Source organism: Anguilla rostrata, chromosome 10, assembly GCF_018555375.3.
Source record: "Anguilla rostrata isolate EN2019 chromosome 10, ASM1855537v3, whole genome shotgun sequence".
NCBI classification, from domain to species: domain Eukaryota; kingdom Metazoa; phylum Chordata; class Actinopteri; order Anguilliformes; family Anguillidae; genus Anguilla; species Anguilla rostrata.
The window spans coordinates 25,133,473-25,156,165 of NC_057942.1; the positions used below are offsets into that span (position 1 = coordinate 25,133,473).

A 22,693-nucleotide genomic window follows, 5' to 3' on the forward strand; every position below is an offset into this window, starting at 1 on the left:
TCGGAAATAAAAACGCCATTTGGAACGAAATAAATAATTCAATAAATATAGAAATATATAAATAAATAATAAAATAGGTCAATAATTAAATAAATACTTTCTTATTTAGAAATAAAATGAAGTATTTATTTAATTATTGACCAATTTAATTATTTGGTTATTTATTTATTTATTTATTTCATTTTGGCACATGTGGTCCTCCATAGTATGAATGTAACATCGGACTCCGTGTACTTCGGTTTTGAAGCCGAGTCGATTAAGTTATGAACGAAATTCAAGTCTAATGACCTCTGACATGACCTCTGACATATCGAAGCTGTTTGAAATAAGATTTCGTGGTGGTAGGCCTAATATTTTCTGAGTAAAATCCAAACACTTACTTTCTTCTGATCATAGAACATCATGAGTCTACGTTCCGGCGACTATGGACATGCGCAGTACAGGCGTACTTCCGGGTGCTTCGCAGCTTTGGCTGAGGGCGTGCTCTAACTGTCTTCATGTCAGCAGATATGGAACAAGGAAGCTTGGCCAGGAGAGTTACGCTGTTATAGGTATTGAAATTCCCAATGGTCGTTTTTTTATGTTATGCTTTAAACATTTACTGAGATATATTTTTAATGGGGAATATAATAACGCATTGTTGGATGTGAGCACAAATCTATGTTTCATAACTACCTGGATACTTTAGAGAAAGAGTGTGACTACAACCGTGACGCGTGATGACATGATTTCACTGTGCTTCAGGTCTACAGGTAGCTTACACTTAACCTATATTTCTGAGAATTTTACACCTCGTTTATGACGGTGTCATCTAATTTAATACTTGAGTCGATCTTCGTATAAGAAAGACCCATTTAACACTCTTTGTTGCTATCAATTCGATACGAACTAGTAAGTCTTAGTACCAAATACGAAGTCCTGTGATCTAGTTTACAGTTGTTTCGCCAGTAATATTGCAATCAGCAGTTAATATAGGTTTTCTAGTTTTGCCACAAAACGCTAACCTCCTTCTGAATAACGGCATTTATTTAATATTTTAATATAAGTTTTAGTTCTGCCTCAATGATCTGCAGGACCATGCATTTTGCGTATCTGGAGTCGAATCATGGGATAAATAATAGCGTTCAAAGCTGCTTCTTTAATAATTTACACTGGTTTCAGGAATAACATTGAGGTTCTTTGAAGAAAACTTCCAGGGATGCTACTGAAGGGGACTGCTGACGAAGTAAGTTGTATGATTGCAGCTGTTTCTTTAAAGCAGTTTTGGGCTATATGCTAGTATGCGCGCACACACACACACACACAGTAAAGTGGACTGAAACTATTACAGAAACCATTATTCCGAGTCACAGTTGGACATTGCATGCATTGTTTGCATTGTAAAGGAGGAGCATTTTAATATGAACAGCTCAGTATAGGTCTATTAATTCTAAGATGGTTTTCAACACTTAGCTATAGGTTGTAATAGCTGATCTGTGGCTGGTCTGTAGCAGGACAAAGTTGGTTAAGTTCATAGAGTAAGCTGGTGATCAAACTGGTGGACAAGCTGACTATATGGGCTGGTCAGCTGGTGAACAAATAATGGACCAGCTAAAAGTGTTGAAATCACAGTTCGTACCAGTTTAGGCTGATTTAAGATGGAATTTTTGACAGGAAAATGCTGCATACAGGTAGTGAACAAAATAATTGAAACAAATTTGAAGTCATTGAATGACCCTGTGAAATCAGAACAGTCATTTTATATGGTTATATTATGAATAAAGAACCAAAGATAATTAAAATGGTTGAAATGAATACGGTACTGTGATATCATCAATGTGATTTTTGTTGAAAGTTTAATAGTATTTTTCTTCTGAAAGCAAAATCCTTAACCTGTCCAGTAATGGTGGGTTTGGAAGTACTTTTTGAAGACTTTAATTATGACTTCCTTAACAAGGTGATTTACATACAAAAATGTCACCAATCAGTGGTGACTGAAAACAAGGTCATTATTTAAATACACTATATGACCAAATGTATCTGGACAACCCTTGGTCTGGGGCTGTTTTTCACGGTTTGTGCTTGGCCCCTTAGTTCCAGTGAAGGCAAATCTTAATGCTACAGCTTTCAATCACATTCTAGACAATTCCCCTTTCCTGTTTCAGCATGGCAGTGTCTCCGGGCACACAGTGAGGTCCATATAGAAATAGTTTTGTCGAGAATGGTGTGGACAAACTTGACTGGCCTGCACAGAGCCCTGACCTCAGTTGGAAAGGAAACTGCGACAACGCAAATTTTGGATGAGATGTTGTATGTCAGGCGTCCACATACTATTGGCTATGTAATATATATGTGCCATAGGGACTGTTCTGTCATGGCTTGTTCTTTAAGTGTCTGTGGGGCATGCCAAAAATTAAGAGTAACATAAAAAAGTAAGACATAGCTGTGCAGGGTAGAACACATTGTTGTCTGAACTAGCTAACTAGTTAACACTATGCTGTACCAAAGTATGAGGAGTGAAGTAACCTTACTAAGGTTTAAAAAGCTAGTATGTTAGCCTAAGGCTTTATCAGAAATAAATTAGCTAACTACCAAGCTTCCTAACTTGTTGATTGGCATTTAAAATTAAAAATTACAAAATCAGTTGCCAGACAGGCCTATAAATAGCTTTCAAGCTAGTTATTTAGATAACTTGTTAGATAACGGACTAGTTGCGCAGACAGCTAACTTTATTCTCTATTCTGACAAATGCTGACTCATCTGACATACCGCTTCAGATCCCAGTCCGAAGCCAGAGATGTTCCTATGTGATTGACTAATATTGGGTTGTACATGTACAGCCGAATTGCTCAGATACTACTGCGGATTCTGTTTGCTTTGGTGTTATCGATGTCAGATTTAGTGTTGTGTTCCAAATAGGCTAGTTCTTCATATTCTGCTAGTTAGCTAACTAAATGCTAGCCTGAGTCTGTTCAGTGGGCTGTCTATCAAAAGTGAACTTATCAAGATTTGTTACTGAAGGAACACGTCCCCTCAATTCTCCAGCTCTCTGGATCAGAAATATTTTTCTGTACATTGAAGGAATTACATTTTTTTTTCCATTTTTAAATTTGTAAAACATAAGCATACACAATTTTCTTATGGCTCTCTGAACAATTAAAAGTTTTTTTTAAGGAATTACACAGGGTCTTGAATATGATGTCGGACCACAATTAATGGGCAGTTTGCCATGGTATGTAATCTACCAGTGCTTAGAGGTTTCTTGATCCCACTCTTCTACAAAACAATCAATCAGTTCATGCCCACAGTCTTCACTTGGTTTCTTCTAAGAGACTATTCTTTTCTCTTTACCTGTAGTGCCATCTGGTTATGAACCTGAGTGCAGACCAGCGCTGCATTTTTGTCAAGACCACGCCTGACTGCGCACAGGAAGATGGATTTGTTGACTACTTGCGCATTGCTTTTTGTCTATTCCCCTTCCATCTCTTGCCCATCGCTGTTTTTCTCTTTGTAAGTTTGGAGAGATGTGGTCTTTCCCTTTTACTGTGACTGTATGTGGATGCATAGTTCATAAATAAGTAATTCTGTGTTTGAAACCATACTGGACACTATTGCGACAAGATCTCCCTCCGTAGCCCATGGTGATCTTGATGGCAGATGATAGTATTTAACAGCAATGTAATAGTCAAAGTATTTCTTATAAATCCTTGCTAGTGGGTTGTATGGGACTTGTCTAAATGAATTCACCATACATTTTGCTGTGCAAAGGAGTCGATGTGAAATGTATGCAACGTATGCCATCCTGACACTTGCTAAGAAAATGAATGCATAAAGAGAAGCAGTGATTTAATCCGTGTTGCAAAGTGACAAAATGTCAACTTGGAAACTCCTCCAAAATTTTGTGACATCTCCTTGCTTTCTCCTATAGATCCTGTGGCTTCTCTTCCTATTCATGGCCTTGGGACTCACTGCATCTAAGTTGTAAGCTGTCCGTGTCTACAGGGATTCTCTGATGCATACACGTTAACTGCTTGTGCCCTTTTTCACAAGATGGTCAATGTGTTCATAGGGATCACTACTTTGTAGTTACTGTATGTGACTGTAGGGGAGCTCCAAAATGTAGAAGATGTACATCTATATACTCACAGGTGGCACCAGCATGCAATCAGTCTCATAAAGGGAATATACAAACTATAAACTGGCAATTTCAATTAAAAATTAAATTAATTATTATTAAAATAATACATTATTAGTTCATCTTAACTAAAAAATATTATATTCAGCTAATACCAAATTCATATAAATGACTCAGCTAAGAGGTGAAGGCATTCTAGGAAGTTCTTTGATTAGCAGAGGCTGGCTCAATTCAACACGAGTAATATCAATACAGACAACCTTGTAAATATAATATAGTTTATTGAACACAAAGTACCAAGAGGGGCAAAGCAGAATTTACTGCTGTAATGTGCAACAAACTATGTGAGTGCACGTGCGTGTGGGTGTTGTGTGTGCATGTGCGTATGTGTGTGTTAGCTTGGGTATGTTATGTGAAGAGACTTGTATGTTCTCCTGCGTGTGGGGTTGCGCACCGCAGACATGTGTTCAAGGAGAACAAACGAACTAAGATGGAGCGGGGTTTGAAGCTAGCTGGAGGTAGTGATTAACCAATGGCGCATGGAGCGTGCCAAACAGATAAAGGATATTGGCTGAATGGCTATCGGTATGCCTTTTTTAGAGGTCAACATGTCATGTTAGGACCAGTTAGCATTTAAAGTTCATCACATGCAAGATCTGTTCTGTGCGTGATATACGTATATTAAAACTAACGCAGCACGGTGGATGGCTTAACTCCTTTGCGCACATGCCAAATCTGCCCAATCCTTGCCCATTTAGGCGATACCTTATTTAAAGCTTTATAACTCCAGTTGGGAGCATTACAGAGACTTGAAAAATTGCTTAAATTAAGCAAGACATTTGTACCATTTACATTATTAGATTATTTCTTCCTAAATTATGAATATAAACTAAAGTGCCACAAATGCAATTGTCTAGACAAAAAATCAAAAATCTATTTGCTATTTTATAGTTTGCAATGAAATACTGAGAGATTTCAAATGTGCAGCAGGTTAAACTATACGTGTCCAGGATAAAAAACTCCTTGACCTCAAGTGCGTCAAATCAAAGGGTGGATACGCAGAACTACTAAAGATTTATGAATCAAAAAGTAAGCAGTGATGTCTCCAAATCTATCCAAAATGTCTAAATTATGCATTGCTCTAAATCACATCATAATCATGTATTTCACTGTAAGTCAACTATTTGACTGAAGAAACCGACTGTTGCATCATTTTCAAGGTGGAATTACAAGCTTTCTGTCATTACAGTGGTCTAAAATATTTAGAGGTCCAGAAACATATCCAAAATCTCTCCAAAAATGAATGACATGCTTTTTGTCCATTATAAAGCATATAAATGTGCCTCTTATGAAGGTTTAAAATGAAACATTGTTATCAGATTATAAATAATGCAAGAACATTGTCCACGCAATGTGGTGCAGTACCTAAATCATCTGCAATCATTAACTCTTGGCGATGTTCCAGCTCACGTCATATCCATAAAGTGTGAGCAGTGAAGTAACCTTACTAAGGTTCAAAAAGCTAACTGTCGTGCGTGGCTCTTGCCGCTTGCCTCGTGTGACTTGCTCTGCAGGATGCGTCCGTCGTGCGTGGCTCTCCTAGTTCTTCTTTGACCACCGCTAATTGTGTAGGAGCACTTTGGCCTGTCAGTTTTTTTTTTTTTTTGCACTCAGACACTAGTGGCTCCGTTTATAAACAAACATAATATTATGTTAATCACATTGTCATATTGTTTATTACTAATGCAATACAAGTTTGATTTAGCGCCGTCGGCACAGGTTGCTGATGTAGGCTACGTCTCATAATGACAAATGCCGGTTCAGTCGGTTAGCATAAAATAAAACCGGTTTAAGCTCGTACACCGGACCGGACTGGTAAAACCGGAAACCGACCCAACCCTAATACACTGTCTATTGATTTTGTGTCTTAGTCTGGTGTTTGTGGTTATTAGTTTTGATTACAATTCAGAAATCCTGTGATACATATCCCTAAGTTTACATCATTCTTCTTAATGGTAGGCTATTCAAACCTATTTTATAAAGGCAGCTGGCTCTGGAAGCCATAAATTTACTTTTAGCTACCTTTCTTATCATGTAACCTGATCACCGGAGTTCACCTGCATTGCAGGAAAAGCCTGAGCAGCACAAACACACCAAGTACATAGGTCTCCTTTCTTATACCGAGAGGACTTTGTTCATATGGTTGTTACTGGAGAAGAAGTTCCCACACAAACAAGATGCTCTTGCTGACTGTCATCATGTTGAGCCTGTTGTTAAATGGCGTACATTTTTTTGTTGCTTTTATGTTACTGACTACCAGTTTTATTACTTTATTCCAAAAGTATACTTGCATGAACAATGACAGGCTCCCCAGCTTTTCTTGGGCATCTTTTAAGGGACAGTGGCCATATGATTCTGACAGTCACCTGACTACAATTTGCTCTTTGTTCTCTCAGTGAGATTGTAGCTCTTCCGCATAATACTGCTTTCACATCCCGAGGAGAAACCACAAGCCGATGAGACAGACAGGTTGTTTGTCTATAATTTGTCTATAATGTTGATCATTTAGGCAGGAAAATGGCGAGCACTGTTGGGCTGAATGGCTTGTTCTCATCATTATGTTATATATTGTCTAAAGATTGATTCAATATGGAAAGATGCATAGGAAAATAGTCTGGAATCTGCAATGTATTTTTGTTTGCTTCATAAGATGGGTGAGAGATGGTGAGATAATCAGCTGACTCATGTATCATTTAAGTAGGCCTATGTGTTTACCTGGGAGTTCAATGGCCTACACAGTACAGAGGAGGCATATATAAAAGTCACACTATTCATATATTAATTATCAGCATTGCTATCCAATTTTACATAGTTTTTTATTTTTTATTTTAAGGACAAATAAATAAATTGTTAGCACCCTGAAAAAATAGGCCAGACATGCAGATTACAATTCTTAATGCAGGATGTCCTCTAAAGTCTACAGCAGATTTTTCATATACAGTATAAGAACTAAAGTCATATTTTGTTTAAAACATAACTTATAGTGCTCACAGTTATGCCAGGTGCTTCGGTACTTTGACTGCTTCCACCTCCACCCAACATGTTTTACCTTCAATGTATCAAAACTCAGATGTAACAATATGAAGCATATCAAATTTTAGGCAAAGTAACTTTCCATCAAGCAGTTTGGAGATCAGAAATGTTTTGACTAGGTGAAAATAGACTTTGGAAGCTGTGCCCTATGTAGTGGATACCATACATGAAAGAGTTAAATTGGATTACAAATGCTTGCTGGTTTTATATTTAAAAATGTTTTTTTTTAAATCCCCTTTTCTCCCAAATTTCAAATATCCAATTGTATTTATCAGCATTCACTATGTCTACCTCTGTAGTTTATAAAAGCACAGACAAGCATGTGCTCTCCTCTGAAGCATGTGATATCAGCTGCCACTTTTTAAATAGCAAGCTTGCATGTCGGAGGAATATGGTTAATGTGCAAAATAACGTGGACTTGCTATTTGTGCCGAAGTGACCAGCAAGGATCAGTGGTGTATAATGTGATACTTATTCCAGCTAACTGAAATCCTTCTATCCCTGGGCAACACTAGAGCAAACTGTTGTTATGCATGGTTCCTAGGCACATTCAGCACTGGCATGGTGTGGAATTGATACCAAAAGTGAAAAAGAAAACGCACACCTTGTTTTAGCGAGGTGCAGACCAGAAGGACATGGAAGTAAAACTTAAAAAGAAAGAAGGGTCGCACACTCTGTTTACTCCAATGCAGATTTTTATCGCAAACGTTTCGGCAGCAAGCTGCCTTCGTCAGGCAGGCAGCTTGCTGCCGAAACGTTGGCGATAAAAATCTGCATTGGAGTAAACAGAGTGTGCGACCCTTCTTTCTTTTTAAGTGGAATTGATACCAGCCTGTGGAACTCATCCACGCACTGAAACGGTGCCTTAACAGGATGAGTCATGGCAGTTTTCTATTTTATTTTGAATTCAATAATCATATGGTAGTTGTAATTATAAAAGTGTCCAAATTAATCTCAATAGTTGAATTTTCCAACTATTTGTACACCCCTAGCAGTTAGTTGGCCTCAGTTTAGAAGGGAACAGATGCAGAAATTCAGGTTTAGAAAGGTTGGATGCAGAAATTCAGGTTTAGAAGGGGTGCCAGTTCATTAAACTCCAATACATAATTATGGCATAATTTTCTGCTCCATGGTAATTTGGCATATAGGGTGCTAAAGATATTAATATGTGATTGATACAATTATTATCATCTGGAGGCAAACAGAAGTTGCAAGGCACTCTGTAGTCTTTTCTTCTTTTTCTGATTTTGCATTTTCGTATTTTATTGTCATTGTTATTGATATTATTTCTGTTAACCCCGTCACGCAAGCCCTCCAGTGGCTACGATGTTGACATCCTGAGATTGCTTAGCTCAGACTTTCAGTACTGCTGCAAAAACTATGAGTGGAAACAATAAACTCTGTATTCTAACATTATTAGTATTATATCTAACATTATTATGATACAGGACAGTTATGCCAAATATGTTTCTAAGTGCCACCATTGTCGCATAAGTCATTAATTTACCAAGCACCCCCTCCCGGCAGTCTCATCTGCAACTATACCCCCCAACCATGACACACTGGACAATAGCATCAGGGAGTTCATGAAAAATTTATTTCATATTATTTATGAGGGTGTAGGTATTTACATCAGCTGCACGCAAAACCTCACCTGCTTTCTATGCCATCGTAACTTTTCAGTTTATTCTGGTTTAGTTGATAACGCTTTTTTCCAGTAAAAGACAGTAAAAGCTTTTTTTCCCCAGTGTATGGCATCTCCTTTGGAATTTATAACAACAATTGAGAGCCAGGCGTGTGAATGGTTGCTCATTGCTCAGTCATCAGTTGTGTTACGCAGTCATATACAAGCACTCATTGAGGTGTAATTATCGTTTTCCTTCAGTTGGCAGATTTTACTCATTTTGCGAACTCATCAGCATGGCTAAATAAAATTCTCACCATGCTAACATGCATTTGGAAAGTGGGTCTTCAGACGAGGAGGAAGCATTAAGTCTAACAAAGATACTTTGCGAAAATGTGCAACTGTTAGCCTTTGCTAATAAAGCTCAGCATATCTGTTTTGGGGGCTAACTAATGAATGATAGTACAGGGACACTGTTAGCATACCCTGGGCAAAGTTAGCATAGTGGCTTGTTGTGGATTGCTTTATTGGAATTCATACAACTCACAATGAAATTGAGTGTCTTTCAAGAGGTCTGCACTATTTTCTAATGCAGTCATTTCACATACTGTGGTATAAACATTCATAGGTGGCTCAGTCATGTGTTTGATGCACCGGCTTACTGTGAAGCTAGAACATTGCCAACATTTTTCTGATAGTGGAATATTATTTAATTGTAATCTTATTGTAAATGGTGTGGTGTATTAGTATCTCCATGGGCTATACTTTTCACTTGGGGCTCTTTCAAATACTCTTTCAAATTTACTGTGTGCTGATATGTGCCTGATGAATGTAAAATTTCCCTTGTAGTGCTCATATATCCCATCCTGATGCAACTAAAGCCATCATTAGGGGCAAATTTTTTTCTTCGTAAAGCAAAAAGTATTTTATTCATTTTGGAGTGGTTTATGATAGGTTTCTGGAACCTGAGATATTTTAAAAGATGGTAATTCTCACTGGAAAATTATGCAAAGGTTAGTTTTGTTAGTCAAAACAATTAATTTGTAGTGAAATATCATTGTTTTGATTTACAGCAGGTCACAATTTAGACATTTTGCATAGATTTGGACACACTTTGATGGTCTCCTGCTCGATTGCTTGTGTCTGACACGCACTTCCTATTTGTGGTGGAAAGAGTGAGGGGTGTTTGAAAAAGTTTGTTACAGGATTGTATTGTGTGTATTTTATATTAGTTTGGGCTTTTTTTTTTAAACAAAACCCCCATATTACAAGTAAAGTAAGACGGTTTTGCTCCTAAGGTGAAAATCTTGTTGGCGTTAGGGGATGGGGGGGCTTTTCCACTTTTCCTCCTCTGTTAAGCACTCAGCTAGCAATCTAGCCAGTTAGATAATTTGGCCTCCTTCTTGCTGAACGCATGTTTTTATTTGTGTTGTTTCTGAACCCTTCAGGAGCAAAATATTATTGTAGTGAGATAGTTTGCCCATATTGTTACATGCTAACATTAGCTGTAGTTTATTATAATATTACAATCTGATTCTGGGTAAATTTTGATTGTAGTTTGTTCTGAGATAAACAAAACATTTCCTAGTACAGGGGTTCCTCCAGTCGTTGCTATTTAGTAAAAAGCTAGCTAGGATAGTTGATTCCACTTCTTTTCAGTGTTATTTATTCAACGCTTAATGTTTGATAGTTAAAAGTGCCTTATTTTTATTTATACAATGGCTTGGCTGAATACTCGATTCTGATTGGTCCAAGGGTGGGCATTAATTCTCAGTAAAGGGACACCTCGGCCTTTTAACAGTTATAAAATCAATGTACTACATAATCCAGTATTCTAAAGCAGTTAAAACAGCAACATTGTTCTTTCGATTTTGAATTGTTGTTATGTCCCCTCCCCTTTTCAATGTCCAATTTCGCAATTGATGGCAACGTTGAATCACGGTTTTAGTTACTGGCTTCATTTAGGGTTGCCAGCCATCCCGCAAAATACTGAATGGTCTGTTATTTGGATAGTAGAATAGGTGTTCCGTATTTAACTCATGGCTACGGGAAGCATTTTCTTCTGTATGTTTGTTAACCATTGCGATTATAGTAACCACTGTTTTGAAAATAATTCAGTTGTTTTCTAGCTAGCTAGTCAGGATAATAAGCATGCCGTGAGACCATTTTGACCTAAAACCCAGCTAAATTTTAATATTGGCTAGGTGACAAGTGACGGCGAATTTATCATAAAGCTAGCTGGCATTCAAACCTGGCTTCAGAGGGTCTTGGAAAAACACTATGTCTACACTGCGTGGCCGCACCATTTTAAAAAGTAAGACCGAAATAGGGAGATTAATTTTATTGAGTTATGGTTTCATGTAGTTTTCTTAAATAATGTAATGACAAAAATGTTTCTCCTGATTAGTTTTCCTGTTGAACTCAATGGAAAAAATATTCAGGAGAAACAATGCAAACAGTTCACTGCAGCAAAAGTAAATGAGCAAGTGGTGGCACAGGAGGTCTCAGGACTACATTTGTTTAATTCTTGCTCGTTTTCTGACCGATGATTTGTTGTTAAGACTGTTAAAAGCTTAATATTTTGCCATTTTGGGCTTGGCCCATTTTTTTGCCCAGGAGTGTATAATTAGAGATTCAGTTACAATCAGGCTAAAACAGTTTACAGATGCAGGTGCGCGTGTTCGAACACTTCTAGCATCAGACTCACCCATGCAGTCCACACCACTCATATGTACACAATGCTATTCTCTAAGACACTGACACTCTTCCCACAATGTACAAAAGTTATTTTGTTTCCATAAAATGCAAATATATTAAGATGCTGAATAATTTTTGACAGCAGTTCATTAACATAATCTATTTTATAATCTCAATTAATGCAGATGTATTTTCTTTATTTGAGTAAAGGGAAACATATGATGGCGCCTTATTTTTATTTGGGAACCGCTGCTTACACCACTGTAAAAAGAACTGCTTAATGTTGTTTATCTAATTTCAACTGTTATTACTCTTTCTTAATTGTTCCTGTAATTTGTATTTAGTTTTTCTATTGTATCTAGGGTGTTTATTTTCTATTTTCGTGTGCGCCCCACAAATGCTCGCTATTTGCTGGCTAAAATGTTCTTATTTTTGGTTCTCATAGATTTCTGGTTTCAACTGTTCCACCAGGCTATATGAATCGATTTGGACACTGTCTGGCCCAATGGCCAAATCCTTTTTCACATAATACATCAATCTTTTTGTATTTTCAACTGTTGTTGCGTTCGCGCCGGCAACTCTGTGTGTTGTGGTTATTTCTACTGCGATACTGACAAGATTGCAAATCAGCCAAGGATACATACACGGCTGCTACTCACACCCCATCACCCGTTTTCTGTACGAATAACTTTAGGTGTTTTCTTACATCTAATACTACGCGTTGCCTTTCATCCAACTCTCGCTGTTGGTCATGTATTATTTTCTCTAAACTTGCCATTTCCATTTTTAAACTTGCCATTTCCTTCTTCAAACATGTTACTCACTCCCACATCTCATCTCCATTTTTAACTTCCTCATTTACACTATGCTGCAGCCTTTCTGCATCACGTTGCCACACATCTCTCCTGGTGTCACTCAGCTTCGCTTCCTCATAGAATTATTTTGCTCAACCCACTAGTCGCCTAACATTCCACTCCTAATGATCAAACCACAAGCTTTGAATACCCGTGGCAATCGCTTTTCGGTCACTCTTTTCATTTAAGCATTTATTCACACTATTAGCTATGAACTCCTTCACTTCTTTCAACATAGTTGGATCTATAGGCTCTGTGAACTTGAGGAACTTCCTTTCTCAAGAAAACCCAAAGACACCCATTCAGGCATTTGAGACACAGCCCCTGGTCCAAGTTTATCGTACATTATTTTTACCGGTCCTTCCAAGAACGGATTTGCACCCGACTCATGCTTAAATGTGTACGAACCCATGTTACACAAACTCTTTCAGGACGCTCTTTCAATCTGTTGTTCAATGTTTTATCACACGTTTCAATTATTGTATATATTACTCTGATTATTACGCATACAATAATTATAAAATTATACATACAGTGGGCTCCAGAATTATTGGCACCCTTGATAAATATGCACAAAAAATGCTAAAAAAAATGCTTTAAAAAATTCTAAACTAAAAAATAATACAGCTATTGACATAAGCTTTATTTTCCAACATGTGTAAACTAGTGTGCTTGATTAATGATTCATTGGAATCAACCAAAGTCTTACATTTTTTGTAATAAAAAAATATTTCCCCAAAAAAACAGGTTCCACGATTATTGGCACCCCTGGTTTAATACTTTGTGAAAACACGCCTGGCAAAGATGACAGCCATGAGTCTTTTCCTATAATTTGTGATAAGGTTAGAGAACACATTTGGAGGGATTTTTGACCATTGCTCCATGTAGAACTTTTCAGAACATTGATATCTTTGGGTATGCGCTTATGGACCCCCCCTCAGTTCAGACCACAGGTTTTTGATAGAATTTAAGTCTGGAGACTGAGATGGCCATTGGAAAACATGGATGTTGATTTCACTTAAGCATTTCTGTTTAGATTTTGATGTATGCTTGGAGTCATTGTCCTACTGGACAGTCTACCTATGACCAAGTCCTAGCTTCTTAGCAGAGACAACCAAATTTTCTGCCAGAATTTCCTGGTACTTTGTTGAATTCATTGTGCCATTGATCTAAAATAGTGCCCTGGGACCATGGCCAGCAAAACATCTCTAAAATATCAATGACCCACCTCCATATTTGACCGTAGGTATGAGGTGCTTCTCCTGTATGCATTCCTCTTTTGCCGCCAAACATGTTGATGGCGTGTATGGCCAAAACAATTTTGGTCTTATCTGACAATAGTACTCTCTTTCAGTCACAATTCCAATGAGTTTTGGCAAGCTCCAGATTCTTGGTTTTGTTATTGTGCTCAGCAGGGGCTGTCTTCTTGCCACCCTTCCAAAGAGTTAGTTGGTATGGAGGTGCCATTTTATGTTTTTTTTAGACTTGTTGATCGCAAGAAACAAACCAATCTCTGAAATTCTTAAACAGTGATTAATTAATGTAATTAATGGCCTCCCTCAGCATCTACCTCACCGTCCGTGGGGACACCATGCACTTGCTTCCTCTTCCTGGCAAATATGCAACCATTTCATATGTTTTACACCTTTTTATTATTGCCTTTACAGTGCTAAGTGGTATGTGTGGCAAACACGCCTGCCACAGGCCACCGAAGTGGCTTTCCTTGGGGCCCTCCAGCACAGAGACACAGGGAGAAGATGTTCAAACAGTCCAGATTTATTTCACGAGGGTTTGGCAAGATGGTAACAGCCAAAGTGAGCAGATGTAACCCAGTCATGACCGAAGCTCCCTGGTGTGGGTGGGGATGGCAGATTTAACCTGTGCGCAGTGATTACCTCACTACGCACAGGTGCAGCCACTCCTGTTCCTGGGTCCAATTGGCCAGGTCTAATTAGCTTGACCCAGGGCAGGTGTGGCTGCTTAAACCAGCCATCCCCACACCACAGTATGTTTATCCTTTTATGTCTTTTTTTTACCCATTACCAGACTTGTGACGGTAAATTACCATCGGTCTCTTCTGAATTGACAGTTATTTGGCTTTTCCCATGCTGATGGATTACAAAGGGATTTTGTAACCTCATTTTTGTTACCTCATTTTTGTTCTCTAGTGAAACTAGAAGTGATGGAATGACAGATGACAAAGGGATTTTGTATGCTTGTTACCTCATTTTTGTTCTCTAGTGAAACTAGAAGTGATGGAATGACACAATATAGTTCCTTTAGACTGAGATTAACTAAATTAAGTAAAATTGTATTGCCAATTTAATTTTGTTTGATTTTACTTACAATAATTGTTAGGGGTGCCAATAATTATGGCACCTATGGTTTTCAGAAAAAAATTGATCACTTAATAAAAAAACACAGAAGCATGAGAGTAAATCTACTGAATTAAAAGTATATAGTTTTCCCATATGTTTGAATATAACATATAGATTATTATCTGTGTCATTTATTATATGCAGCCTTTTTTCTTCATTTTTCTTAAGGGTGCCAATAATTCTGGAGCCCACTGTATGACTTTTCTTTTATTTTTATCTCTCGAAAGTACTTTTCCAAAGTCCGTGACTTTGTAACTAGTTTCTGGAATTCCTCAAACTCCCCAGCTAGTGGTTGATACTACTAATAGTTTCTCTTCGAAAATATTTAGCAAAACCCATCAGTACCTTAAACCTTAAGGCTTAGGGGACTCCAACTCTAAGGTCTGCAACCTAAATTTAGGAGACTCCAACCCCCTAAGGTCCGCAACCTAAGTTTAGGGGACTCCAACCCCAAGGTCCGCAACCTAAGTTTAGGGGACTCCAACCCCAGGTTCGCAACCTAAGTTTCGGGGACTCCAAACCCAAGGTTCGCAACCTAAGTTTAGGGGACTCCAACCCCAAGGTCCACAACCTAAGAATGAATATTATGTTCTCACCTTTTTCTTTTGTTCGGATTGTGTATTGATCACCTCCACCAGACATACCTCGGGTTCAGGTGTTTGTTCTGCTCCGGTCCTTTCACTTACAACTCCACGGAGAGTCGAACCTCGGGATTCCCAAAATCCCGGCTGTGCACAGTTTCCCCTGTCCAAGCGTCTGGAAGAGTAAATCAAGTTAGCGATCCTGCCGACTACACCAAATTACTGTGGTGGAAGGGTCAAATAGACTTTCACACAATATTCAGTTCAAACATTTATTTGGCCAAATAGGAGAGTTCACACAGAGAAAAAAACAGTTTCTGCATGAAGGCTCTCTGAACACTTGAGAGCCTTCTCTTTTATAAGCTTACACTTCATAGGCGTATCTCGCATGAAGTATAATCTTCTCCCCCTCCCTTACATCCTTCGGTTCAGCACAACACATCTTTTAAGGGAGGGGTAAGGTACATTTGTAATTTTCCATTTACTGTTTCTTATTGCTGTGGCTAAGCATAATTTTTCTATCACAACAGCCCAATGCTGCTCAGGCTTCGTGGCAATCCCAGCCATCTGTGGAGATAGCTGCTCACCTTGCGCTCAAAGCCTTTCACTACAGTCATGGGGACTTCATAGATGAGCAGGGGCCAGAGGATTCTTGGGGGGATTCCGTGCTGGTAGACCTAGGTCTTGAATCTTCCGGGGAGCCCAGACTTGTCCACAGCTCTCAACCAGGCCTCCAGGTCTGCACTGGTAGCCTTGATGGAGTCTGTGTCCTTCAGGCTGCAGTTGAAGATCTTCCCAAGACTCTGCACTGGTTTCTCTGTGATGGCCGATCTGAGATGATCTGGTCTTCTCCCAACCTGACAAACTTGTCAGTGACCTTCCCTCTCTTCAGAACCAAAGACCGGGACTTTGCCAGTTTGAAACTCATGCGTGTCCACGACATGAGCTTCTCTAACCCCTGGAGGATCCACCTGGCTCCTGGCACTGCTGTTGATGTCACCGTGAGGTCGTCCATGAAGGCTCTGATGGGTGGTTGCCTCACTCCAGACTTGCTGAGGGGGCCCCGGCACTCTGTTTCTGCTGACTTGACCAGCATGTTCATTGCCAGCGCAAAGAGGGTCACCGAGATGGTGCACCCGGTGATTATCCCCACTTCCAGCTGGTACCAGTCAGATGTCAGCAGGCCAGAGGAGACCCTCAAGCTGAACATGCTGTAATAGTCCAGGATTAGGTCTTTCACCTTCTGGGGTACGTAGTGCCTCTCCAGTGCAACCTCGACCAGCTTGCGGGGTATTGAGACATAGGCATTGGTAAGATCTAGCCACAGTACAGCCAGGTCCCCTTTGCCCTCTCTTGCCCCCCTGATGAGCTGGGTCACCATGCCTGTGTGTTCAAGGCAACCAGGGACCCCCAGTATGCCTCCCTTCTGTACCGACGTGTCGATGTAGTTGTTACTCTGCAGGAAGTTGGAGAGTCCCTTGGCCACAACACTGAAGAAGATCTTACTCTCCACGTTGAGCAAGGAGATGATCCGAAATTGGTCGATGTTCTTGGATCTCTCCTCTTTCAGTATGTATACCCCTTCTGCATATCTCCATGACTGGGCGACCTTCCCTCTCTTCCAGATCACCTTTAGGGCCCTCCAAAGCCAATGGAGTAGCTTTGGGCAGTTCTTATAGACCTTGCAGGGCAATCCACTTGGGCCTGGTGCCGAGCTAGATCTCGCCCTCCTCACCACTTCCTCCACTTCACTCAGACAGGGCTCTTTCAGATTGAAGTCTGCTGTTGGTTCTGGAGGTGTTATCAGCACATTACATGGACCCAGTGGTTGGTCTCTCCTGGTGTCGCTGTAGGTGCCCTTGAGGTGGTCCTTGATGGCATCTCTGGATCAGGTCAAGCGGCCGATCCTCTTCTGGCTAAGGAGCTGCTTAGTCAACTTGAAAGGGTTGGCCAGGAATGCCGCTCTCTTTCTTGCCCTCTCTCTGCCTCCTTCTGTGGCTCTTCGCTCTCCGCAGGGTCAGGAACTCCTTCCTGAGGATTGCCCGAAGATCTGCTAGGCCGGCCTTCTCGACTTCTCCTGCCGTCTTGTACTGCCTCTTGAGCGACTTGAGTTCTTCCCTGAGACGCTGGATTTTCCTTGCTCGGTCATTTGGAGCATAGGCCAATGGTGCGGGCTTAGCTGCCTCTGTCCCAAATCGCTCAGCTGCGATGTTCACTATGATGGTGGCCATAGTTTTCAGCCGGCGGTCCACGTCCCCATTGGTAGTCCCTTCCAAGATCCGGTCTACGTCCTCATCAACCTGCTGCCACTCAGCTTTCTTTGTGGATTGGGGCCATTGGATCCTTGGTTGGGCCAGTGGAGCACAGACAGCTGATGTGGATGAAGCTTGGTGGCTCTGGAGGCTCATTACATTACATTGCATTACAATACAGGCATTTGGCAGACGCTCTTATCCAGAGCGACGTACAACAAAGTGTATAACCATAACCAGGAACAAGTATGACGAAAACCCTAGAGAGAAGTACCAGTCCAAGTGCAGGGAACAACCGCAGAGTTCAACTTGGACCCTGAAAGTTAAACTGTTTAACACTAACACAAACGAGAACAGCAACAACGCAGCCTATGCAAAATACAAGCAGTAGTTAAAACAGGTGCATTAACTAAGTCACCTACAAAACAGCTACCTAGTTACAACCCTAAGTTTACAGTCATTTACAGGGAGGTAGGGAGGGATGGGGAGAGGTGCAGCCTGAAGAGGTGAGTCTTCAGTCGTCGCTTGAAGCGGGTCAGTGTCTCAGCTGTTCTGACCTCCACGGGGAGGTCATTCCACCATCGTGGGGCCAGAACAGACAGGAGATGTGTTCAGGAAGCGCAGGTGCGAAGAGGGGGAGGTGCCAGGCGTCCTGAGGTAGCAGAACAGAGGGGTCTGGCTGGCATGTAGGGTTTGAATATCTTGTGGAGGTATGCTGGGGCTGATCCCTTGACTGCCTGGTATGCTAGGATCAATGTTTTAAATTTGATGCGAGCTATAACAGGCAGCCAGTGGAAGGTAGTGAGCAGGGGAGTGACGTGGGAGTGTCTGGGGAGGTTGAAGACCAGACGAGCTGCAGCATTCTGAATGAGTTGCAGGGGTCTGATGGCAGATGCCGGTAGTCCAGGCAGAAGAGAGTTGCAGTAGTCCAGGCGGGATGGTACCATTGCTTGGACCAGGAGCTGGGTTGAGTAGGTGGTGAGAAAGGGGCGGATTCTCCGGATGTTATACAGGAAAAATCTGCACGCCCGGCTTACTGCTGCGATGTTCTTGGAGAGGGACAACCTGTTGTCCATCACTTCTCCGAGATTCTTGGCACAGGGTGATGATGTCACTAAGGTGTCCCCTAGGGAAATGGAAAAATCAAGGAGGGGAGAGGTTAGAGCAGGAATAAAGATTAGCTCCGTCTTTCCCGGGTTGAGCTTCAGGTGGTGATTGTCCATCCAGCTCTGGATGTCCCTCAGGCAAGCGGAGATGCGGGCAGGGACCTGTGTGTCCGATGGGGAGAAGGAGAGAAAGAGTTGTGTGTTGTCGGCATAGCAGTGATAGGACAAGCCATGGGCAGAGATTACAGGGCCAAGGGATTTGGTGTATAAGGAGAAGAGAAAGGGACCGAGGACTGAGCCCTGGGGAACTCCAGTGGCGAGGGGACGGGGTGGCGATACCTTTCCCGCCCAGGCAACCTGGAAGGAACGGTCGGAGAGGTAAGACTCAATCCAGTCAAGGACTGTGCCGCAGATCCCTGTTGCTGCCAGGGAGGACAGGAGGATGGAGTGCTCCACAGTGTCGAATGCAGCGGAGAGGTCTAGAAGAATCAGGACAGAGGAGAGGGAGGCTGCTCGTGCGGCATGGAGTGACTCACTGACCGAGAGGAGTGCAGTCTCCTGTCGAGTGGCCAGGCCTGAAGCCAGACTGGTGGGGGTCAATCAGGTTATTCTGAGAGAAGAAAGCAGAGAGTTGGTTAGATGCAGCACGTTCAAGTGTTTTGGATAGAAAAGGGAGGAGAGATACCGGGCGGTAGTTCTGTACGACTGAAGGATCTAGTGTGGGCTTCTTCAGCAGCGGGGTGATGTGGGCCCTCTTGAAGGATGAGGGGAAACATCCAGAAAATAGGGAGGAGTTCACGAGGGAGGTGACAAATGGGAGGATGTCTGGTGTGATTGCCTGGAGGAGAGATGAGGGGATAGGGTCGAGGGCACAGGTGGTAGGGCAGTGGGCGAGCAGGAGCTGGGAAACTTCAGAGTCTGTGAGGAGAGAAAACGTGGAGAAACAGGGGGCGGAGGGCGCAGAGGGCGCAGAGAGCTCTGTGCATTGCAGGCAGCTAATGGTGCTTGGAGGCTCTGTGCACTGCCGGCCAATGGAGCGGCCGGTGTAGTGCTGGCAGTGGGTTTGGGCGACACTAGGAGGCCTATAATAGTGTGAACATTAATGAAGTTTTGTTAAAGCAAAGTTGTAGTAAGGGTGTATTGGGACGGGAGGGGTGAGGGAACGGGAGAGGATGTATAGAAGTAATCATCTGAAATGTCTTAAATGCTAGAAGTATTTTTTTTAAATTTTGGAACTTGAGGCTGCTATATATAGGGGAGGTTATGACAGTTGGGATTACAAAGACATGGTTTGGAGATGAGGATGGGGATGAATATAATATAGAAGGGTACAAACTCATTAGGAAGGATAGATCCAGTAAGAGAGGTGGTGGTGTAGCTCTCTATGTAAAAGAATATGTTAATGTGCAGAAAATTCCAGAAATCGACCAGGTCATGCCTAATGAGGGTATTTGGATAAAGCTCATAGGGGAACATGAAAAGGGCCTTATGGTTGGAGTGTGTTACTGGTTGCCGGCTTTAGACAGTAGTGTGAACTCAACGCTCTTTGGAAAAATAAAACAAGCTTGTCAGGATTGTGAGACTATTATGGGTGACTTCAATTACCCTCCTATTAATTGGGAAATGATGATAGGACAAGGAAAAAATGAGGAAGAATTTTTAGATGTTATAAGTGACCTTTTTTGGCACAATATGTCTATCAGCCCACAAGAGGGAAATCATTTCAGGATTTGGTGCGATGTAATGATCCAGACAGAATTTGTAGCATAGAGGTAATTGAGCCACTTGGGACTAGCGATCATTCTGCAGTTAGATTTGATGTATTATGGCAAATTAACAAGGCCTCCTCTATGGACAGAATTTTTAATTTTAGATGAGCCAATTTCAACAAGATGTGAAAACATTTATGTAATATTGACTTGGTAAAACTTCTTATCTGCAAGACTGTGAATGAAAAGTGGCGTAGGTTCAAAAGGGTTATTCTTGAGGCGCATCATAAATTAATTCCAAAGGTAAGGAAAAGTAAGTTGAAGAAGCTCTCCCCCCAGTGGATGAACAAAGCCATATGGGAGAGTTTGAGAAAAAACAAAACTGTATTAGACATATAACTATGACAGCACAAATATTAATAAGGCTGAATATTGTAATATGTGTGATAAGGTTAAAAAAGAACTACGGGAAGGCAAGAGGCTGTTTGAAAGGCAAATTGACCATGATGAAAAAAGTAATCATAAATGTTTCTTTCAATACTGTAGTAGGAAATGGAAAATCAGAGAGGATATCAGGTGCATCAGGAATGAAGGAGGAGCATTGCTTTCTAAGAGTAAAGATATTGCTGATGCCTTAAATAGTCATTTTGTTGAGAGATTTTCTAGAGAAGAGGTTACTAATAGACTGGAAGACATATTCAGTATATGTCTTATCAGATATTGAAAAATAGAGGATAAAGAAGTACTGCATAAATTACTTCAACTAAACACAAACAAGAAAGCAGGTCCTGATGGCATATACCCAAGAGTACTCAAAGAGTTAGCTGAGAGCATTTTTAAACCACTGGCAGGTATTTTTAAACAGTCCTTAGAAACTGGAGCAATTCCTGTGGACTGGAAGCGAGGTAATATAATACTAATATATAAGAAAGGGGACGTACTGATCCAGGAAAATACAAGCCTGTAAGTTTGACTTGCATCATATGTAAAATATGTTGTCTGTCCCATCTAATATTAGAGACAAGTTGGAAGTTTTCCTTGGAAATGGCAACATCCTAAGGGAAATCCAGAAGTGGGCTGAAACTCTGCAAATGAAATTTAGTATAGCCAAATGTAAAGTTCTGCATGTGGGAAATAAAAAACATTAGGCAGGATTACTTTATGAAAGGAACAAAATTGGAACATGCTCAGTTTGAAAAAAACTTGGGAATAATGGTTGATAAAAGTCTTTCATGTTCTAGGCTCTGTTCTGTAGGGTACCTTACTACACGAAAGATATAGAGACTCTGGAAAAAGTTCAAAGAAGAGCAACAAAATTAATTCCTGGGATGATAGATAAAAGCTATATAAAAGGAAAGACTTAAGATGCTTAACATCTTCATGCTTCGTAAAAGGAGACTCAGGGGTGATTTCATTGGGGTTTTTAAATTCATAAAGGGGATCAACAAAGTGAACTATAAGAGATTCTTCAGGTTGAGTTCTGTTAGTAGAACGAGGGGACATAAATGGAAATTAACAAAAGGTAGATTCCATTTTTTCAGGCAGAATAGTCAATGTGTGGAATAGCCTGCCAGGTCACGTGATAGAGGTAGAAACTGGGGATTTTCAAGACTAGGCTTTATACAGTGTTAGATACTATCTAGTCTGTAGGTAATCAGAGCACTAATTTAGTTAGGAAAATGGCAAGCATCATTGGGCTGAATGGCCTGTCCCATTATTCCCATTATATTATGTTATGTTGTGTTTTGTTACTTATAATCTATAACCTATAATGTTTCTATAACCCCCCAAATATTGGAAACCGTTAAACTCCCCTCCCCTCCCCCTCCCCCCACACAATTGTACCAAAACAATAACCTTCGCCATGTACTTTCATTTAGAAAGTCTATTTAGCACAGTCAACAAGTCCACCTGATACAGAAAATATCATTCCTTTTAATGATGCCCTGTCTTTAATAAATCAACCTATTCAAATCATTCAGTGGGTACCTACTAACCAGTAGACTCAGTAGGTTGCAATCAGATGACTGAATAGGTAGGCTACAATATCAGTCTTTAAAAATCATTCAAATTGTGCAAATTTTGCAAGGAAGTCGTAATGGGAGGTAGGTAACGTGAATTCTATGTTAACCTCTTTGCGCAAGCCCCCTAGTGGTCTGCACGCCGACGTGCCTAGATTGTTGACATTCAGTTCTCCTGCAACCAAACTTTGAGTTGAAAACACAAACTCTGTGTTCTAGCTATATTAGTAGATGATTCAGGACAAGTAAGACAGAGTTTCCAAT

General features: G+C 40.7%; 1 protein-coding gene across 5 annotated transcripts in view; it reads left to right on the forward strand.

Annotated features, from left to right (window-relative positions):
* The first annotated feature begins 394 nt into the window (after window positions 1-394).
* The window catches only part of slc8b1 (solute carrier family 8 member B1), a 56,517-nt gene continuing 34,218 nt past the window's right edge, over window positions 395-22,693 (forward strand). For 3 of the 5 annotated variants that reach the window (XM_064297691.1, XM_064297694.1, XM_064297695.1), the window contains exons 1-4: window positions 395-551; window positions 1,162-1,225; window positions 3,337-3,489; window positions 3,908-3,960. In XM_064297691.1, coding sequence (XP_064153761.1) covers window positions 1,199-1,225; window positions 3,337-3,489; window positions 3,908-3,960 — 233 coding nt within the window. In that variant the 5' untranslated portion in view covers window positions 395-551; window positions 1,162-1,198. The other 2 variants (XM_064297693.1, XM_064297692.1) reach the window with 2 other exon arrangements.